Source organism: Bos grunniens, chromosome 4, assembly GCF_055505025.1.
Source record: "Bos grunniens cultivar Pamir isolate PY7600 chromosome 4, Bosgru_T2T1.0, whole genome shotgun sequence".
Taxonomy (NCBI): Eukaryota; Metazoa; Chordata; class Mammalia; order Artiodactyla; family Bovidae; genus Bos; species Bos grunniens.
In genome coordinates this window covers 26,562,582-26,580,703 of record NC_141168.1, presented here as the reverse complement: position 1 = coordinate 26,580,703, position 18,122 = coordinate 26,562,582, and the positions used below count along the sequence as shown (strand labels likewise).

Genomic DNA, 18,122 nt, shown 5'->3' with positions numbered 1-18,122 from the left:
CAAGCAAACTGGGAAAAAAAACAAGGGGTGTGAACCTCGAGCTTTACAGCTTAAACAAGATCCCAGCACAGTGAAGAGTTACAATAACACTAATGATAGTAACGGTAATAGTACGGGCAGTAAGAGTTCACACTTACACAGCCCTTACTACAAGCCAGGCCCTGTAAACACTTTACATACATACTCTTCGTTTCACTACAGCCAATGAGGTAGGCACCATTACCATCTCCATTTTACATACAGGGGAAATGAGGCAAAGAGGGGTTAGGTGTCCATGGGACTGGGTTTCAAACCTGGGCTTTTGCACTATGCTGCTTCTGTTAGTGGATTAAAGGAACGTTGTTCCCAACCATGATGGCACAAGCTCCCTACATCCCTGGCCATCCCCCTCCCTGAAGGTTTTCTTTCTTGTATGTTCAAGGCCAACAGGATGGTCTCTAAGCAGAGAATGTTCAGGAGCTTCTTGGTTGAACTGTCAGCTGTTTCTTCGAGTAGCCCAGCCCCAGGAAGGAGTCATGGCCACTCACAGATACACACACATAGTAAACTGGGAGCCTCTCCTGCCACATGAGCATTCTAGGCGCCGCCCCCAGAAGAGTAACAGCTGAATGTTCCTATCAAATGGGAAAAAAAAAAACCAAAACAAAACCTTGAAGATTTTACTCTTTGTAAGTTCAAAAGTGTTTCAGGACTTGAGAAATATTGCAGACAACATGTCTCATATAACTAGGTGTTTCAAGTGTTCCAGGAAAGACTTTATACCCTTCCCCACTACTTTTAAAGTTTTTCAAGCTATCAACAGATGGCTTTGCCTATGTATTTGTTCCAAACAAATAAAAGAACAATTACTGCTTTTTCCTTCTTGTGTCTGTTGTCTTCCTATATTAATATACGTTTGGTCCATTTTACAGAGGTGCTTAGTCACACCTCTAAAGACAGAAGAAAAGAAAAGGGAAAGTATGCAGCCCAGTTTTGGGGACGATGGCAGCTTCTGGAGGCCAAGATGCTGCGGCCACGGCCACTGCAAAGCAGCAAAGCACTCCTGAGAGCGGCTGTCAGAGCGGCTAACCACTGAGAGGGCCCTCCCCAAAGAAACATCTCTCAAACATGCAGATGTGCACAATATCTTCAAGAGAAATATTTTGGCAGGAGAGACGTAAACCATAAACCAAGTATCAAATAAAGATACTCATCTTTGGAAAAATCCATCATAATAAAATTTTTTTCCCCTAGTTTTTTGATCAGTTCCAAAGTCTTTCAAAAAACACTGACCTTTCACTTTTTGAAAGGGAGAGAGCCAGACATGGATCACCCAATCTAGAGATTACAGTCATCTGGCTCCATTACTGGATACCTTAATTTTTAAAGCAAGTCCCAAGATCCCTGAGAAGTATGGTTTATGATGAGCAAACAGTTTTCCTTTTCCCTTGAACTAAATCAGCACTTAACAAAATGCAGTCCATTAGGACTGAGTCTTCAGCATGATCTTACAGTATTAATGTAAACAATATTACTACCTTCATAGGCTCAGTTCTGTTGTTCAGTCACTTAGTCATGTCCAACTCTTTGTGACCCCATGGACTGCACCACACCAGGCTTCCCTGTCCTTCACTATCTCCAGGAGTTTGCTCAGACTCATGTCCATTGAGTTGATGCAAGAATACTGGAGTGGGTAGCCATTCCCTTCAGGGGATCTTCCCGAGCCAGGGACTGAACCCAGGTCTCCAGTACTGCAGGCAGATTCTTTACCATCTGAGCCACCAGGGAAGCCATATAGCTCAGTTTAGGCATATAAACTAATGGTTTATAGCCATATTTAATTATAAGCAAGAGAGTTCCAGAAAAAATCTACTTCTGCTTTATTGACTACACCAAAGCCTTTGACTGTGTGGATCACAACAAACTGTGGAAAATTCTTCAAGAGATGGGAATACCAGACCACCTGATTTGTCTCCTGAGAAATCTGTATGCAGGCCAAGAAGCAACAGGTAGAACTTGACATGGAACAAAGACTGCTTCCAAATTGGGAAAGGAGTACATCAAGGTTATATATTGTCACCCTGCTTATTTAACTTATATGCAGAGTATATCATGAGAAATGCCAGGCTGGATGAAGCACAAGCTGGAATCAAGACTGCAGGGAGAAATATCAATGACCTCAGATATGCAGATGACATCACCCTTATGGCAGAAAGTGAAAAAGAACTAAAGAGCCTCTTGATGAAAGTGAAAGAGAGCGAAACAGCTGGCTTAAAACTCATTTAGAAAACTAAGATCATGGCATCTGGTCCCATCACTTCATGGCAAATAGATGGGGAAACAATGGAAACAGTGGCAGACTTTATTTTCTTGGGCTCCAAAATCACTGTAGATGGTGACTGCAGCCATGAAATTAAAAGGTGCTTGCTCCTTGGAAGAAAAGCTATGACCAACCTAGACAGTATATTAAAAAGCAGAGACATTACTTTGCCAACAAAGGTCCATCTAGTCAAAGCTATGGTTTTTCCAGTAGTCATGTATGGATGTGAGAGTTGGACCATAAAGAAAGCTGTCCACTGAAGAACTGATGTTTTTGAACTGTGGTATTGGAGAAGACTCTTGAGAGTCTGTTGGACTGCATGAAGATCAAACCAGTCCATCCTAAAGGAAACCAGTCCTGAATATTCATTGGAAGGACTGATGCTGAAGCTGAAACTCCAATACTTTAGCCACCTGAGAACTGACTCATTGGAAAAGACCCTGATGCTGGGAAAGATTGAAGGCAGGAGGAGAAGGGGACGACAGAGGATGAGATGGTTGGATGGTATCACCAACTTGAAGGACAGACTTGAATTTGAGCAAGCTCTGGGAGTTGGTGATGAACAGGGAAGCCTGGCGTGCTGCAGTCCATGGGGTCATAAAGAGTCAGACACGACTGAGTGACTGAACCGAATTATTAAAAACACTCAAATCATACTGATCTCTCACCAAAAGCAGCAGTTACCCAACTTGGTCTAGAGCAATGATTCTTCAGCGAGTCTAGGTCCTGGATGTCCATCCATTAGAATTACCCATGGAGTTTTTCCTATGTACCCTAGGGATTCTGATTTAGGATTGGTTGGCATCAGCATGTGTGATATGTGTACAGAAATGCACCACCTACCCTACCCGCAATGACCAAATGAAAACAGTTATGTGCTGGTGGGTTCTTCAGCTCAAGAAAATGTTTAGGTCTTGGCAGCTAAGCTGCTGCAGAGGCTCTAATTTAGCGGCCCTCCCTGACCCTCTCATCATTTTTTTTTTCCCTGCACACTGCTATCACCATCACTTCCTCCAAGTGGAAGCACTCCAAAAACTATAAGTAGGAAAGGCAGGTCTCTTCCTCTCTGCATCTCAATTTCTTCATCTGCAAAAAGAGAAGTATAATACCACAATTCCTTACAAGAAATATATATCTGCGGGGAGCGAGCTCCGCCCCTGGCAAAGGTCTTGAGGAAGGAGGCTTGGCATACGCAAAGGCGGGATCAAGCCTCAGGAGTCTCCCTGGAAATTCTCGAGCATCTACCCCCAAAACCAGAGTCTGCCTACTTTCTGCTTTGTGCTTTCACCTACACCCTCAGACTGTACGGGGGCTGTCCCCCACTACCTCTCTCTGAAACAAGAGTTAGCTTACAGCTCCAGTTAATTCCTGGGTGTGACAGTGTTTCAACCTACAAACTCCTTTGGAAATCCTCTAGCCTGCCTGAATAGGTTTTTCCAGCCACATGTGATTGCTCAGAGCCTCCCAACTGTGAGAGGCATGAGATGTTCTAAACTGTCTAAACACAGATTCCTTTGAGTAGTTAAAAGATTGATTAGAAATTGTATTGGTGAAGGATTTTCACTTTTTGGGCCAATGTTTGCTGCTAAGTTTCCATATCCCTTACCTGCTGTGTCCCTGGCAGTGTATTGATTAATATAATTGGTGTAAATAGTAGCTTTAATGTTTGTAACCTGGGACACTTGAGTTAATTCTTTTTCTTGTTATAGCCCACCACACCTTTGCTCTGTAGGAATGCAACTTTATCTAATGCTTTTGGAGGGTGGCGCTTGACTTATCACCTTTAGAGAAAAAAAAGTTTTCTGAAGAAAGGGTCTTAAAATGTTAACAGGCCTCTGGGCCAGAAGATGATGCAAATCACCTAAGCTTTTGCATATGATAAGTTTGCAGGAAGAAAGCCTGGCTTGCTGCATGACTCTACCCCTTCCCCCATTATCCTCTATGCATAACTTAAGGTATAAAAACTATTTCGGAAAATAAAGTGCGGGCCTTGTTCACCGAAACTTGGTCTCCCCATGTCATTCTTTCTCTCACCTTCTGGCTGAATTATTCAGCCTCTTTTCTCCACTGAATTTCCTCACTGAGCTATCCTTATTCTATTACTCTTTATATCCTTAATTAACATTTAATTAAGCAGTTGTTTCCTGATCCTCGCTGACGCCGTCCCCGCTTCGAATTCCCTGGATCCACCAGGGCTGGACCCCAGCACATCTCTAAAAATGACTGTAAAATAGTCTTTGAACTGCACCAAAATATTAATTTAGACTAAAATATTAATACAAATATGCTATCTTCCCAGAAGAAGTTTCAGTTACCTGCATCCCTCAAGTGATACGTATTAAAAATCAAAATGAATCACACGCACAAAAATGTACCAATTCTTAAAGTAAAGCCACCCTACTCCAGGTGACTCACAAAAAGATGGGTACGTGGCTTAAGGCAGAAGACACACAGGAGAGGATGAATCACGTATCTCACGTTTTATTCTTGGCTGTTTATGAACCAATGACCATAAGTTATTTCTTCTGCCTCTATTTCCTTTGAACATTAAAATGGAAACTTTTGTAAAGCATGCTGCTATCTTCAGGTTAAAACCCTGTGGATGCCAAAGCTTGACGTGGTCAGCCCCACCAGGAACCACAATTACCAAGCAGGCAGTCCTCTTAGAGACCTAAACATCATAATCTTCGTCTGTTTTTCATATTTAACATCCAAAATGCTGTGACTCAGAAAATACCACCACTGTACAGCACAGTCATGGACAGGTACCACCAACCGTAAGAGCCCGCCTCCATTCTCCAATGCCACCTCTCATGCCCGCTTTTCTCACCATCCTTCAGATGCCCAAGGCCCTGGGTTCCTTCTTATTCAAGCTAAACAAACAACACACAGAAAAACTTGTTTGGAAAGACATCAGCCACCTGCACAGCAATGTGAATTCTGTGGTCTTTGTATTAATATAAAGAGTGTATTTTACACTCTTATTCCAGGAAGTTCATCATCTCACAATTTTAAAGAAATTAAGTCTATGCTGATAACTACCAAACCATCTTTTACATTTCTGGTCTTAAACTCGACATGGCCTACAATTATTTCCCTGAATATGCCTTTCTCCTAATACCTACGTTGACTGCTCTAAACCTCTGGAAGGACCTTGGTTAGCTTTTTCCCCTTTATTCCATGTATTCAATCAATTTTCCAGACTCACTATTTACCTTAATGAAATGCCTCTAGTTCCTCTTCTATTTCCCCTGGCATGTAACCATATCAAGTCCAATATATCTCTCTGGCCACACCACGCAGTTTTGGGATCTTAATTCCCTTATCAGGGATTGAACCCGGGCCATGGTAGTGAAAGCGCCAAGTCCTAACCACTAGACCCCCAGGGAAGTCTCCCAGTCTATCTTTCTAGATCTGCATCAGGACAACCATCTCTGGCTTCAACCTTCCAGTCTCCAAACGCTAGCCTTTGGAACCAGAGAACATGTCCTTAAAACAATCACTCAGGTTATTTCCCATCAAGAGCAAGTTCCTCTCATTTTTCCTACAGTAATTTGTATTCCAGAAGCATGTTATCCAAACAAACTTATATTTTACTGACCCTCTCCCTCCAAGAGAAGGACCCCTGGCTTCCCAAGCTGAGAGTCACTGAGTTAGCCACAACTCCCTAAGGTGTTTAACTGTTTTGTAATTCAATAGGAAGCAGGGCTAAAAGAAGAGTCAAAAAGGAAAAGTACCCCTTACAATCAGAGAGGTAAAAAGATGGGCAAAAGCAACAGGGAATAGATTCTGGTGGCTTAGGACTCTCGACTCTGTGACCTCCTCTTTCCATGGCTTTAGGCCATTATAGTTGAAGCTGATGGCTAAATAAGTTGAGATCACCAGGGAATTAAAGCTATGTTATCCTTGATTTGCCAGAGAAAATCAGCAGCTGACCTTTTAAAACCCCACTGACTGACTCTGCTTATCTTATGAAGAATTAATTCAACATATTGCTAAGTAAGCTATGGATTTACAGTTATATGCTCAAAAAAAAGCCAACCATAAAATTCCATTTTGCTTACTCAAGTTTTTTTCTTTGGGGGGGAGGGGGTAGGTGGGTGGTATCTGTATGTATAAAAACACACTAACATACAGATAGTCAACATTTGTAAGATTGAATCAGGGCAAATACAATTTCCAGGTTTCCTCAGGTTATTTAAGAATTTGGGGTTAATTAATAGATCTTTACTTTTCTACTCTTGTCAGCTCCTAAGAAGCTGTACTACTAATGATGGATTTGAGTTTTTTTAAACTTTTCCTTCTGCTTACAGTCTGTGAATACTAATGCCAATCAGGAGGAATGCCCTCAGATAGGTAGGAGGACTTGAAAAAAGAAGTGGCTTTAAGATGAAACATTCTCTAACTAACACGAACCTAACTTAATATGGAAAGCCTATTTCTATAGCTGTTTGAGGGCACATATGTGGCAAACTGAAGCAGATTACTATGAAGACCTGCTGTGGTACTGTGGCACAGAACCAGCTGGCCACAAGGTTTGTATTTAGTACACCAAATGCTAACATGCTTTAATGGAATACTATATCCGGCACACCAAAATGCTAGATGACATACTCAAGAATGTATCCAATCACTTTACTGAGAGGGTCTCCTGTGTGGATAAATAGGAAAGGTCTGAACTCATTAGATTTATGCGTGTTCTCGTGTTAGACCATGAAAATGAAAGTCACTCAGTCATGTTTGACTCTTTGCAACCCCATGGACTGCAGCCCGTCAGGCTCCTCTGTCCATGGAATTCTCCAGGCCACAATACTGGAGAGGGTAGCTGTTCTCTTCTCTTGGGAATATTCCCAAACTCCTGCACTGCAGGCAGATTCTTTACCAGCTAAGCTACCAGGGAAACCCATGTTAGTCCATGGGGATATTTTAAAGATAGAATAAGGTCTCATGCATGCAAAAAAGCAACTTCCCTCCTCATACCTTCTACACAGAATTAGTAGGAATTAGTAAGAATTAATAAACACTTGAAGAATTTTTGAAATATTCATGATATACTTAATCTCATTATTGAAAGCATTACACTTTTTCAGTATTCCAAGCTAAAAACAAGTATTCCTGTCATATGTGGGAAAGAGCAATGTCAAGGACACAGGGTGCTAATTAAAACCTGGAGGAATACCAGATACATTCTGCCAAGTGTCAGATCACCAGGTCACTGATCAGAGGTGTAGTTTTATAACATGGAATGTTTTAAAACATTCTGCTATCTTAGAAAATCATCTTTCATCCACTGCCTAATTACATCCCTTCCCAATAATGTCTTTAAACTGCAGAGATCTGCAGAATGAAATGAATGCTACTACACAGATCAGAAGGAATAAAAGAGACCCTCGTTCAACAAAAACATTCCCCTTGTTGTCATATCAATCTCGAAACACTTTCCACCTTACCTGGGTGTTCTTTAGAGGTCATTCATCCTAGTTTAAACCTGGCATGACCCTGCTTGCCTTAAAAGATTGCAAGCTAAAACATGGTAATAGGATTTGTTATTAGCCTTCTAGAAATGAGGGCAGTTAATGTATAATTAGCTAGTTGGATTGGAAAAGGCAATGGCAACCCACTCCAGTACTCTTGCCTGGAAAATCCCATGGATGGAGGAGCCTAGTAGGCTGCAGTCCATGGGCTCGCTAAGAGTTAGGCACGACTGAGCGACTTCACTTTCACTTTTCACTTTCATGCATTGGAGAAGGAAATGGCAACCCACTCCAGTATTCTTGCCTGGAGATCTCAGGGACAGAAGAGCCTAGTGGGCTGCCGTCTATGGGGTCGCACAGAGTCGGACACGACTGAACCGACTTAGCAGTAGCAGCAGCTAGTTGGATATTCTTACAGTCATACTAAAACTCATTTTTAAAGTTTTAAATTACTAGGCAATAATTTAGTTTGTCTTTAATGTCAGAAAAGAACAAGATAACTTCATGGAATTATAAGGTAAGTGGCCATGGATGGGGAAAAATTTTACCTAGACAAAGTGATCACAAGCAAAGAAAGAGAAAACAAATCTATAAAGTCACAGTCACTTTCTTTGCAGCTATAGCCCCAAAGAAAGAAGAACATGGCTGTGGCTATCTTTCAGGACCATAGCCTGGTTCATGTCCCACGATCCACAAAGCCTGGACTACTCCATGGTTCTAATGCTGACCGTCAGCAGATGTGAATGTGGTGTTTTTAATGAATTTCTGCTAAGTTGTTCAACCCAAGAAGGCCCCATTTTTCTGTGCATAGCTAATTAAATTCTTGGGCCACAGGCCAACACCAAATCTAAATATCTACAAGCACACAAAGGAGGTGGATCATGAAGCTAGCACTGTAGAAACCATCAAATCCCAAACTCCAGCATATTTCTTTTATATCTGTTGCAGGTGACATTTCTCCCTTAGTCTAAGAAACAAACTGTTCTACCTGGCCTCAGTCTAGGAGACTCATTATGAAATCCAGCTGCTCCAAAAGCAGGATGACATTTGTGATTCCAACACGGATCAATACTGAGCTCTCAAGCCTGTTCAAACAGTAGTTGTTGGTGAGTCAATCATCCATGCAGACAGATAAATGTATCTCTTATCTCTACAACTACACTAAAATGTCTAGAAACATACCAAGCAAAACTCTAAAGCAGCCTAAAGCATCATTGTAAGATACAGTTACCCTCAGGTACAATCTGAGTAGTTTGGAAAGATTCACAGACTACCTGATTGAAAACAGGGGTGTAACAACAATGTATGTCCAATATGGAAAGGCTTAAATTCACTTAGCAGCTTAAAGTCCTTAAGTTATAGCACAGTACTATTAAGTAAATTTATGACTTAAAACTTTTCTAAATGCCTAGTAAAAGAAGCATTGTTTCTTCTGCCTAATTCCAATCTCAAAGTCCCCGAAGTACTCCTTTCATTGTAGTCAACTTCATTTGTCTGTTATTGACTCTCCAAATGACTCCAGGGGAAGTAATTTCCCAAATGTTGATTATTCTCACCAGCAAAATAAGAGGAGTATCCAGTCCATTGGCTAGCAACCCTAAGGGTGAGAATAAAATTATAAACTGCCCAATTTTATAAGAAAATTGTCTTCCACATTACTTGTTCACACTTAATCCACAAATAAGTAATTTATCAAGTCAGTCGAAAAATGAGTAAAAGGAAGGCTAGAGACTGAAACATAATTTGCGAGGATCAGGTATGCATGGGCCAGAAGAGTGAGAGAGAAACTCAAGTTGTATAATGCAGTAAAGGTACCTGACCTTCCAGGAGTGTGGGTTAAAAATACAATGATGGATAAAATATATTTTGGAGTAAAAAGGAAGACTGGACAACAGAAGAGGAGCTAAGAAAGCTACCTACGGCTTAATGAACTTTCCTTTCACCAGTCTTTAAAATTACAGTTGTTTTTCAAACTGAAATCCAGATTCCCTTGGCTGAATTGTAAGTTTTCCAAGCTTTTATCACTGCTGCCTGCAAGAGCAGAAAGGGATATAAAAAAAGGATGCTATCATACCGGACGCCAAAATGAAATCAATCTTGTGATGGCATATGCTACTTTCCTTTTGATGTTGCAAAGAGTGACAATAGTAACTCCAAACTCGTCAGATAACTTCATATTGATGACAAGCAGCATCTTTAGAAAATTAACCATATTACCTACTATAATTCGTTCTCTGGTGAGGTACATAAAATTCAAAATTACTGCGTGATTCAACTACAATTATACCAATTTTGAGCTTCTGAATGAACAAACTGCATGTACACTCGGTAAAGGAAAAGCAGGAGGAGAACAGAGGCAGTAAGTCAAATGGGCTGCCAGAAATCAGTTTTCTTTTGCAGGGTTGCAGGTGGTAGTCACGGTGGTAGAGGAATAAAGGACTAAATTTGCTACCAACATAAACACTGTTTATTATTAGGTAATGATGAGTATAAATCTGAAATTTCAACTAGAAATTGCCATTACAATAAAAATATGTATACATATTGCACAGTACATACCCAAGGCAGAGTTAATTGCAGGAAATTTCACAAGTACCTCCCTGCTCCTTACCATATTATACAGTAGAGGTGCTGAAACAAGTTTTGGTTACCAAGCTAAGCCTTTTGCTTTTCAGTTGAACATCCATGTTAACTTGCCAACTTTCTCCTATTAGTTGTTTCATATTCGATTAGATTTTTTTTGTCCTTTGAACTAGAATAAGAATCACAGCAGGAGACTGAGTGATTCAGAATTTACCAATTATGAACTAACCTTCAGCCAGAGGGTTTAGCAGTTTGTAATACAAATTCAGTTCAGATCTCAAGGTCAGATAAGTCTAAAAGAAACTTCAAGGTCACCTGAACCAATCCTTTCTACCAGTACTTTTATTAAATACATAAATTGTAGTTACCTGCTCCTAATAAGACTTTTCATAGAAGAAATGCTGGATTTTCTTGAGGAATAGTTTGGATTTGAGCAAAATATCAAAACAATTCTCCCGTGATAAGTATAATTTTGACTGTACTCTAAAAATATTTCCTTCCTGGTTTCCTACACTTACCTATGTGTTCATGTTCTTGTATTATGGAACACTTAAAGGTAACTCATACACATGTGATTGGGAAATCAAAATTTGCTTTGATCAATGTGGTTTAATCCTTGTTACTAAGTGCTTTGCAAGTTAATACAAGAACATATTCTAAAATTTTGTAGATGTGATGAAACCTTAGTCATATTGGCCTTATGCTTGAAACTCTATTATTAACCTCATATATTATGACTGTTGGTGGGAATCTAACATGGTACTATTTCGGAAAATAGTTCCTCAAATGGTTAAACAAAGTTATTGTATCACCCTAGACATATCCACATAGACTATGTGTGGACAAATATTTATGGAGGCATTATTCATAATAGCTAAAGGGCATAAACAACTAAAATGTCTATCATCTGACAAATAAAAATGGTATCTGTGCTGTAGAATATTACTTGGCCATAAAAAGGAATGAAATACTGATACATGCTACAATATAGATGAATCCTGAAAACACTGCAAGAAGTGAAAAAGCCAGTCACAAAACACCATATATTATATTAATATAATTCCATTTATAAGAAATTTCCAGAATAGGCAAATCTATACAAACAACAAGTAGGTTAGTTGTTGCCTAGGGCTGGGGGAGGGGCTAGGAAATGAGGGGGTGATAGCTAAAGGGTACAGGATTGCCTTTTGAAGTGATGGAAATATTCTATGATAAAAACGTGGCAGTGGTGTAGTGAATAATTGTGAATATACTAAAAACTATCAAATTATACACTTTACATGTGTGTATTTTACATATGTGAATTAAAGTTCAATAAAACAGTTATTTAAAAAAATCTATTCTGAGATGTGAGATGCTTGAGAATCAGCGAACCTCTTCCCCAAAGCTCCTCTGGTCAATAGTAAAAGAATTAGTCAAACTGAAGTCCAATTTACTTTATTGTAATTGGAACCAGCTTGCAGTATTTAGTTATGTACATTTCTAAAATGTGAATGCAGTTTAAGACAACACATCATTACATCAGATATTCCAGGCAGCCTGCCATGAGACATTTTTACCAAAAAATCCATCTTGAAGGGAATTCATTTAATAAACCTCAGAGTGTATGTTCTTTCCTGTTGCCTCATCTCCTTATAAGCTGCCGTTTCCCTAAACTCTCATGTTAGACAGTACTGGGCATGGTTAAGTCACTGACTAATTCAACAAATATTTGAACCCTTACTGTACACGAGGTACTGCTTTAGGCACTTGTACCTATGTGCATACACACACGAGACGAAGTCCCTGGTCTGGTGGAGCTTACAGTCTGATAGGACAAGATGAACAATAAACAAATTTTAAGGTTTTTAAAATAGAGGGTGCTGCACTATGGAGGGACGTTATTTTAGGTGAAGTGGCCAGGAAAGGAGGCTTCTCTAAGGAAGCATGTTTGAGATGAGAAAAGAAGGTGCCAACCACACAGAGATCAGGGAGGACAACTCCAGGGAGAGGAAATTATTTCTGAAAGAATCGGGAGGAGGGAAAAAGAAGGATTAACTGTGCTGCTGATGACCAACCTCTGTGGTTCTTATCACCAGGTCATTGCAAGCTGACTCACAGATGGAGTCACCAAAACCCCTGGAATAAGGGGTCTTGTGCACCTTCAGACCACCAGAAGGTCTCATAACAAGAGGCGGCCGTCTCTGCTTAACCCATGCCTGATGTGATCTTTCCCTCTCTGCACCTCTCAGTAAGTGTTTGCTGTCTGGACCATTCATTCTTACAAACACACTGGTGCGAGGCGCTGTGCTAGGCATGCCAGGACTTAAAAGACCAATCGGACGGGTGCCTTGCCAGCCCTTAGGGCAGCAAATAATCCAGTAGCACAGACAATGTCGGGGCAAACAACAAACACTAAGTAGAAAGCAAAAGCCAGCACCACCGCCCTCCCCCGCCCCCAAAAAAGAGCTGTAAAATTGAGCCATGTCCAAAGATTACTTCCAGCTGGAGCATCAGGGGATGCTGATGAAGTGGGGGCATGAGAACAGGGAGACTCTGGGAAGCCTGAGAACTTGGTCATGTGGGGAGAACACACAGACTGATTTGTTGTCTCCCTAATTAGCTTTAAATATATTTTAAAATATTTTTAGCTCCCCAACCAAGTTATAAGCTCAGGGAAATAAGACCTGATACTCTCTCTCTGTGACCTCAATTTACGTGCAGATTCACTGTGAGAGATGTCAGTTTCAGCAATGAAGGTAAGGCTAAATGATTCTTTGCTTCATAACAAAGTTTTGATTTTTGAAACAGATGATCTCCCAAACCTCCTAATTACATCATTTCATTTCAAAGGGACATTCCTAAGGGTTTTTCCAAAACTAAGGCATCAGATAAACATGTATACAATGTGCTTCAGAATAACACATATATGTTTCTGTTTGTATTTGTGTGTCTACATGTGAGTATCAGTATACCTTCACTTCAGAATCTTAAAGATTATTTCAAACTTTCACTGCTAAACCAAGTCTGTACTCATGAGAAAATATGTTTTTTCACTGATTAAACTTTCCCACCAGGCCTTCAAAATCCCTTCACATTCCCAACAAAACATCTTAAACCAGAGAAGAAAATCCAAACAATTTTTTTTAGGCATTGTCTCAACATCTCTAAAAAATATTCCATGGCCAAACTCACCATAGAGAGCTGTCCAAGTTTGATTAATTACATCTAGACACACAGTTCCTGACCTGAAACAGATGGAAAGAATGGCATTAAAAAAAAAAAATCAGAAAGTTAGTTGCATGTATCAGACAACTAATTTTATCATCAGAAATATTTTTAATAGATCATTGGAAAAAAAAAAACAAAAACAACTCCAAAGAATCCCAATTGGTAAAAACAAGATGAGGAGCAGAATATACATAAAGTCTTAAGTGTCTCTTTGCAGACTGAAAGGGAAAACCAGTAACTATACAGTGGAGAAACCAGACAACACCATAACCAGGTGATGAGAATTAACACTGTAATCAGGGTAGACAGACTTGTGTGCCGCCAAATGGAATACCCTGGGGAGGACACAATCTTATCTTTCGGTTTTCCGGTCTTAAGAGCATACTCTGAACCTAATAAGGGAAAATCAGACAATCCCAAATTGAGGGACAGTCTATGACATAACTGGTCTTTATTCTTCCAAAATGTCAATTCTGTACAAATCTGAGGAATGGTTTCAGATGGAACTACTTTAAAGAAACATGAAAACTAAATGCAGTAGATGATACTAGACTGGATCCTTTAATGAATGAAAAAGGTGCTAAAAAGTACATTACCAGAATATGGCAGTAGATGAAAAAGTACTGCATTAATATTCATATTCCTGAATCTTATGACTATATTGCAGTTACATAAGAGACTATCCCTATTAGGATGATTGACAGTTTTAAAAGACAATGGGGCATGATACACACACACACACACATATATATACATACAACCTCTCAGAGTTCAGAATACTTCACATGTATACACGTGTGTATATACGTAATATCAAAATTTAATGCTATGACAAGGAAAAACTGTGGGACAAACAGTACTCTAAATTGCCCTGGAAGTAGAAAATAGGAGGCACTTTTAGCACATTTTAAAATACCACTAAGAAAATATTGGGAAGAAAGGGGTAATTGTGATTGATTAATTGTTTGCTTTACTCTCAAGAACTGAGAAATACTTCAGGGGCTGAAAATAATACACTCTGTACAATGAAGACCAATCTCTGGACTGTGTCTATACAAAGAGATGGAGATGTGAAATAGTACAAATGTTAGCTGGATATCAAGGGAAATGAAGGACTCGTTTGTGACAATGGAAAAAACCAAGGAGTCCAATAGCAGACTTTGAACTAAGTGGTTTAGAATATCATATTCTTGGATTCTATAGTGTCAGTGACTTTTCTGACAGTCCTATCTGTTGATAAAATCCAAAAAGATAATTGAGACTTTTTTACAATACATAAACTCTAATCAAGAGCAGTTGCTGCTAAGATTTAAATATTTTAAAATAGTTACTTACGCTTCATCAATGTTGGGATGGAAAATTTTATTCATGAATCCTGTAAAAAGAGATGTTAATTAGCAGCAAAAAGTATCCAGAGAACAATTAAAGTATTTCAGTGTTGGAAATAATTTCAGTATTAGGATAACTCATTACTTTCAATCTTAGATCTTTGGTTACTGATTAGACTATATTCTCCTGACAGTGTCAATAACTTAAAATATATCAGTGTTCTATTAATCAAATGGGCAAACTTTGAGAGCAATGAAGCTTCTAATAATCATTAGATTATTAGAATAATCTAGTGAAGCTTCTAATAATCATTAAAAGAATTTTCTGAGTTATGATGATACTTGCCAAGAAAATGTATAGTATTAAATGATTTATAACTAGTGCCATGATAAAAGTTAAGAAAGCTACTCTGACTTTCCTCTCCGAAAGTTTTATTGTTCAATTTCTAAATGTGGAGGTTCTGCATTTGAACTTCTCCTTCTGAAGCTCAGTTACTGGCATCATTGTGCTACAGTGTGCGGAACATGAATGAAGCTGTTGAAACACTGAAGGAGTACTGCTTCCAAACCACAAAGGATTTCATAAGAACAGTGACCAAAATATTGCCTTTAACTTTAGTCTACTCATTCCAGGAAACCCAGTTTTGATTAAAATTGGGGCAACCAAGAAATTGGGCAAGGTGTTTAAAAAAATTCTGTAAGATGGCTATATTTGTCGGGGATTCAAGCTTTTTGATTTATTCCTAGAAAAACAAGTAGGTATAGACTTTTAAACAAATGTATTGGTATTTAACTTCTGAAAAGAAATTATTTTCTAACATAAAACCAGTGATTTAATAAATATGTATACAAGCAAATGACAGTCCTCTAGAGCAGAGAGCCACTGTCAAAGCTGTCATTTTGTCATCTTTACCGCCTAACTTCCTTTTAAGACTTCCTTATTCAGTTCCCTAGTTTCAATAAATTGAAGTTCCTTATTAAGGTGAGCATCACCACGTCCCAATCCCACCCTGCCTCACCCCATAGCTCACATTCACCTCTTTCATTCATTCAAAATATATTTGTTCAACATCTGTGTATCAGGCACTGTGCTTATTTAGGGTACAAAACCAAATAAAGACAGTACACTATTCTTGAGGAGGTCACGAGACAGGAGCAATGGGACAGGAGACATGAAGAATAATTGCAAGATGCACAAAGAGGTGACAGGGAAGCATGCATGAGGAGAGGAAGATTACAGGAAAGAGGAAGACAAGCGGAATCAAAGGAGGATTCTCAAGGATGAGGAGTGACAGAGGTCAGCGCCAAAAATCTAAGAAATTTCTCTAGACTTAGAAAATGGGGATTAGACTATATGAAGTTCCAGGCCTTCCAACCCTTACTTGCTCAAGCCACTCCAAGTACTAATCACGGTTCCGATTTTTGTTCTTTAATCTTTGGTATTAAAATAGCTTAATGCTTTATCTACCTACTATGAAGAAAGTCCATGCAATCTTTAAATTACTCTGATGCAAAAGGATTTGTGTCCAATTACTATGTCATATTAATTTTTCATTAAAGATGTCTCAAAGTCTAGATTCACAAAGTATGTGTTTATACGGAGATTACAGTAAGCCGATGGAAACATTCATGCTTTAATGTTAAGAGAAGAAAAGGCAGGATAGAAGTTCTACCTAACCTTAGAAAAACACTAATACATGTATACAACAAGACTCGTGAGGATATCTTTTGCTGTAGTATAAAAACCAAGAACTAAGTCCAACCCCATCACCCAGGGACTGGAGAGATGTTGCACATCCTTGTACTGGGAGTCCTATACAGCTGAGGTAATGAACTAGGTCGGTATGTATCAATTAGGATCGAGCCAAGGCTGAGGGGAAACAAAAAAACTGCAGGATGATATATATACGCATCATGACACCGTTCAGATAAATGAAAACAAAGCAACACTGCATATTCTCTATGGTAACAACAACAGAAAACTCTACTGGACCAGCATATACCACATTTACAAGAGCGATTATTTTAGTGAGGGTGCAGGGTCAAGGTCATGGTGGAAATGGGGAACAAAATGGGGAACAGTGATCAAGGATGAATTTAATTTATAGAACTACACTCCTTTAAAAAGGAGATGGTGCTTGCTTTGGCAGCACATATACTAAAAAGAGATAATGTGCTTACATATTATTTGCTCTTTTTTTTTTTTAAGTGTGCATACTGAAAAGAAAACTGGAAACAAAAATGTACAAATATTAACAGTGCTTCATTCTCAGGGGTGAGGATATTTTCTCCACAAGTTCTAGTGAGGTGGACACACCCAGAGCCTGTTACACAGAGTGAGTAAGCCAGAAAGAGGAAAACAAATATCGTATATTAACACACATATATGAAATCTAGAAAAGTGGTACTGATAAACCTATTAGTGGGGCAGGAATAGACACGGAGACACAGACAACAGACTTGTGGACACAGCAGAGGACAGAAGAGGGTGGGACAAATTGCGAGAGTAAAACAGCTAGCTAATGACAAACTAGAGGGTGTGGGATGGGATGGGGAGTGGGAGGGAGACTCTAGAGGGAGGCGACATATGTACACTTATGGCTAACTCCTGCTGTTGTATGGCGGAAACCAACACAACACCGTAAAGCAATTATCCACCAACTAAAAAAAAAAAAACCACCTCCACCTCTGTACCAGAAGTAGGACTACAGCAATGGAAATGGGCTAGAAGGAATGAACCTTCAGAAAACTAAATAAAGCATCACTGTTTAATCCAGGAACCCCACTCCTGGCTTATACCCAGACAAAACTCTTAATTCAAAAAGACACACGCACCCCCCATGTTCACAGCAGCATATTCACAGCAGTCAAGACACGAGACAACCTAAATGTGCACTGGCAGATGAAGCAATAAAGAAGATGTGGCACATATACAATGGAATACTGCTTAGCCATAAAAAAGAACAAAACAATGCCATTTGAAGCAGCATGGATGCAACTCGAGATTATCATATTAAGTGAGGTAAGTCAGAAAGAGAAAGACAAATAGATACCACATGATATCCCTTATATGTGAAATCTAAAATATGAACAAATGAGTCCATCTATGAAGCAGAAACAGAATTATGGATGTAGAGAACAGATAGGTGGTTGCCAAAGGAAGGCTGGGGTCAGCAGATGTAAGCTTTTATACACAGGATGGAGAGTAACAAGGTCCTATTGTATAGG

General features: G+C 39.3%; 1 protein-coding gene across 6 annotated transcripts in view; it reads right to left on the bottom strand.

The window, feature by feature from the left end:
* The window catches only part of UBE2H (ubiquitin conjugating enzyme E2 H), a 101,993-nt gene that overhangs the window by 12,275 nt on the left and 71,596 nt on the right, over nucleotides 1-18,122 (bottom strand). For all 6 annotated transcript variants that reach the window (XM_086395678.1, XM_086395679.1, XM_086395675.1 and 3 more), the window contains 2 exons: nucleotides 14,902-14,941; nucleotides 13,531-13,583 (listed from right to left, as the gene is read on the bottom strand). In XM_086395678.1, the coding sequence (XP_086251804.1) occupies nucleotides 13,531-13,583; nucleotides 14,902-14,936 (88 nt within the window). In that variant the 5' untranslated portion in view covers nucleotides 14,937-14,941. The remainder of the gene's footprint in view (nucleotides 1-13,530; nucleotides 13,584-14,901; nucleotides 14,942-18,122) is intronic.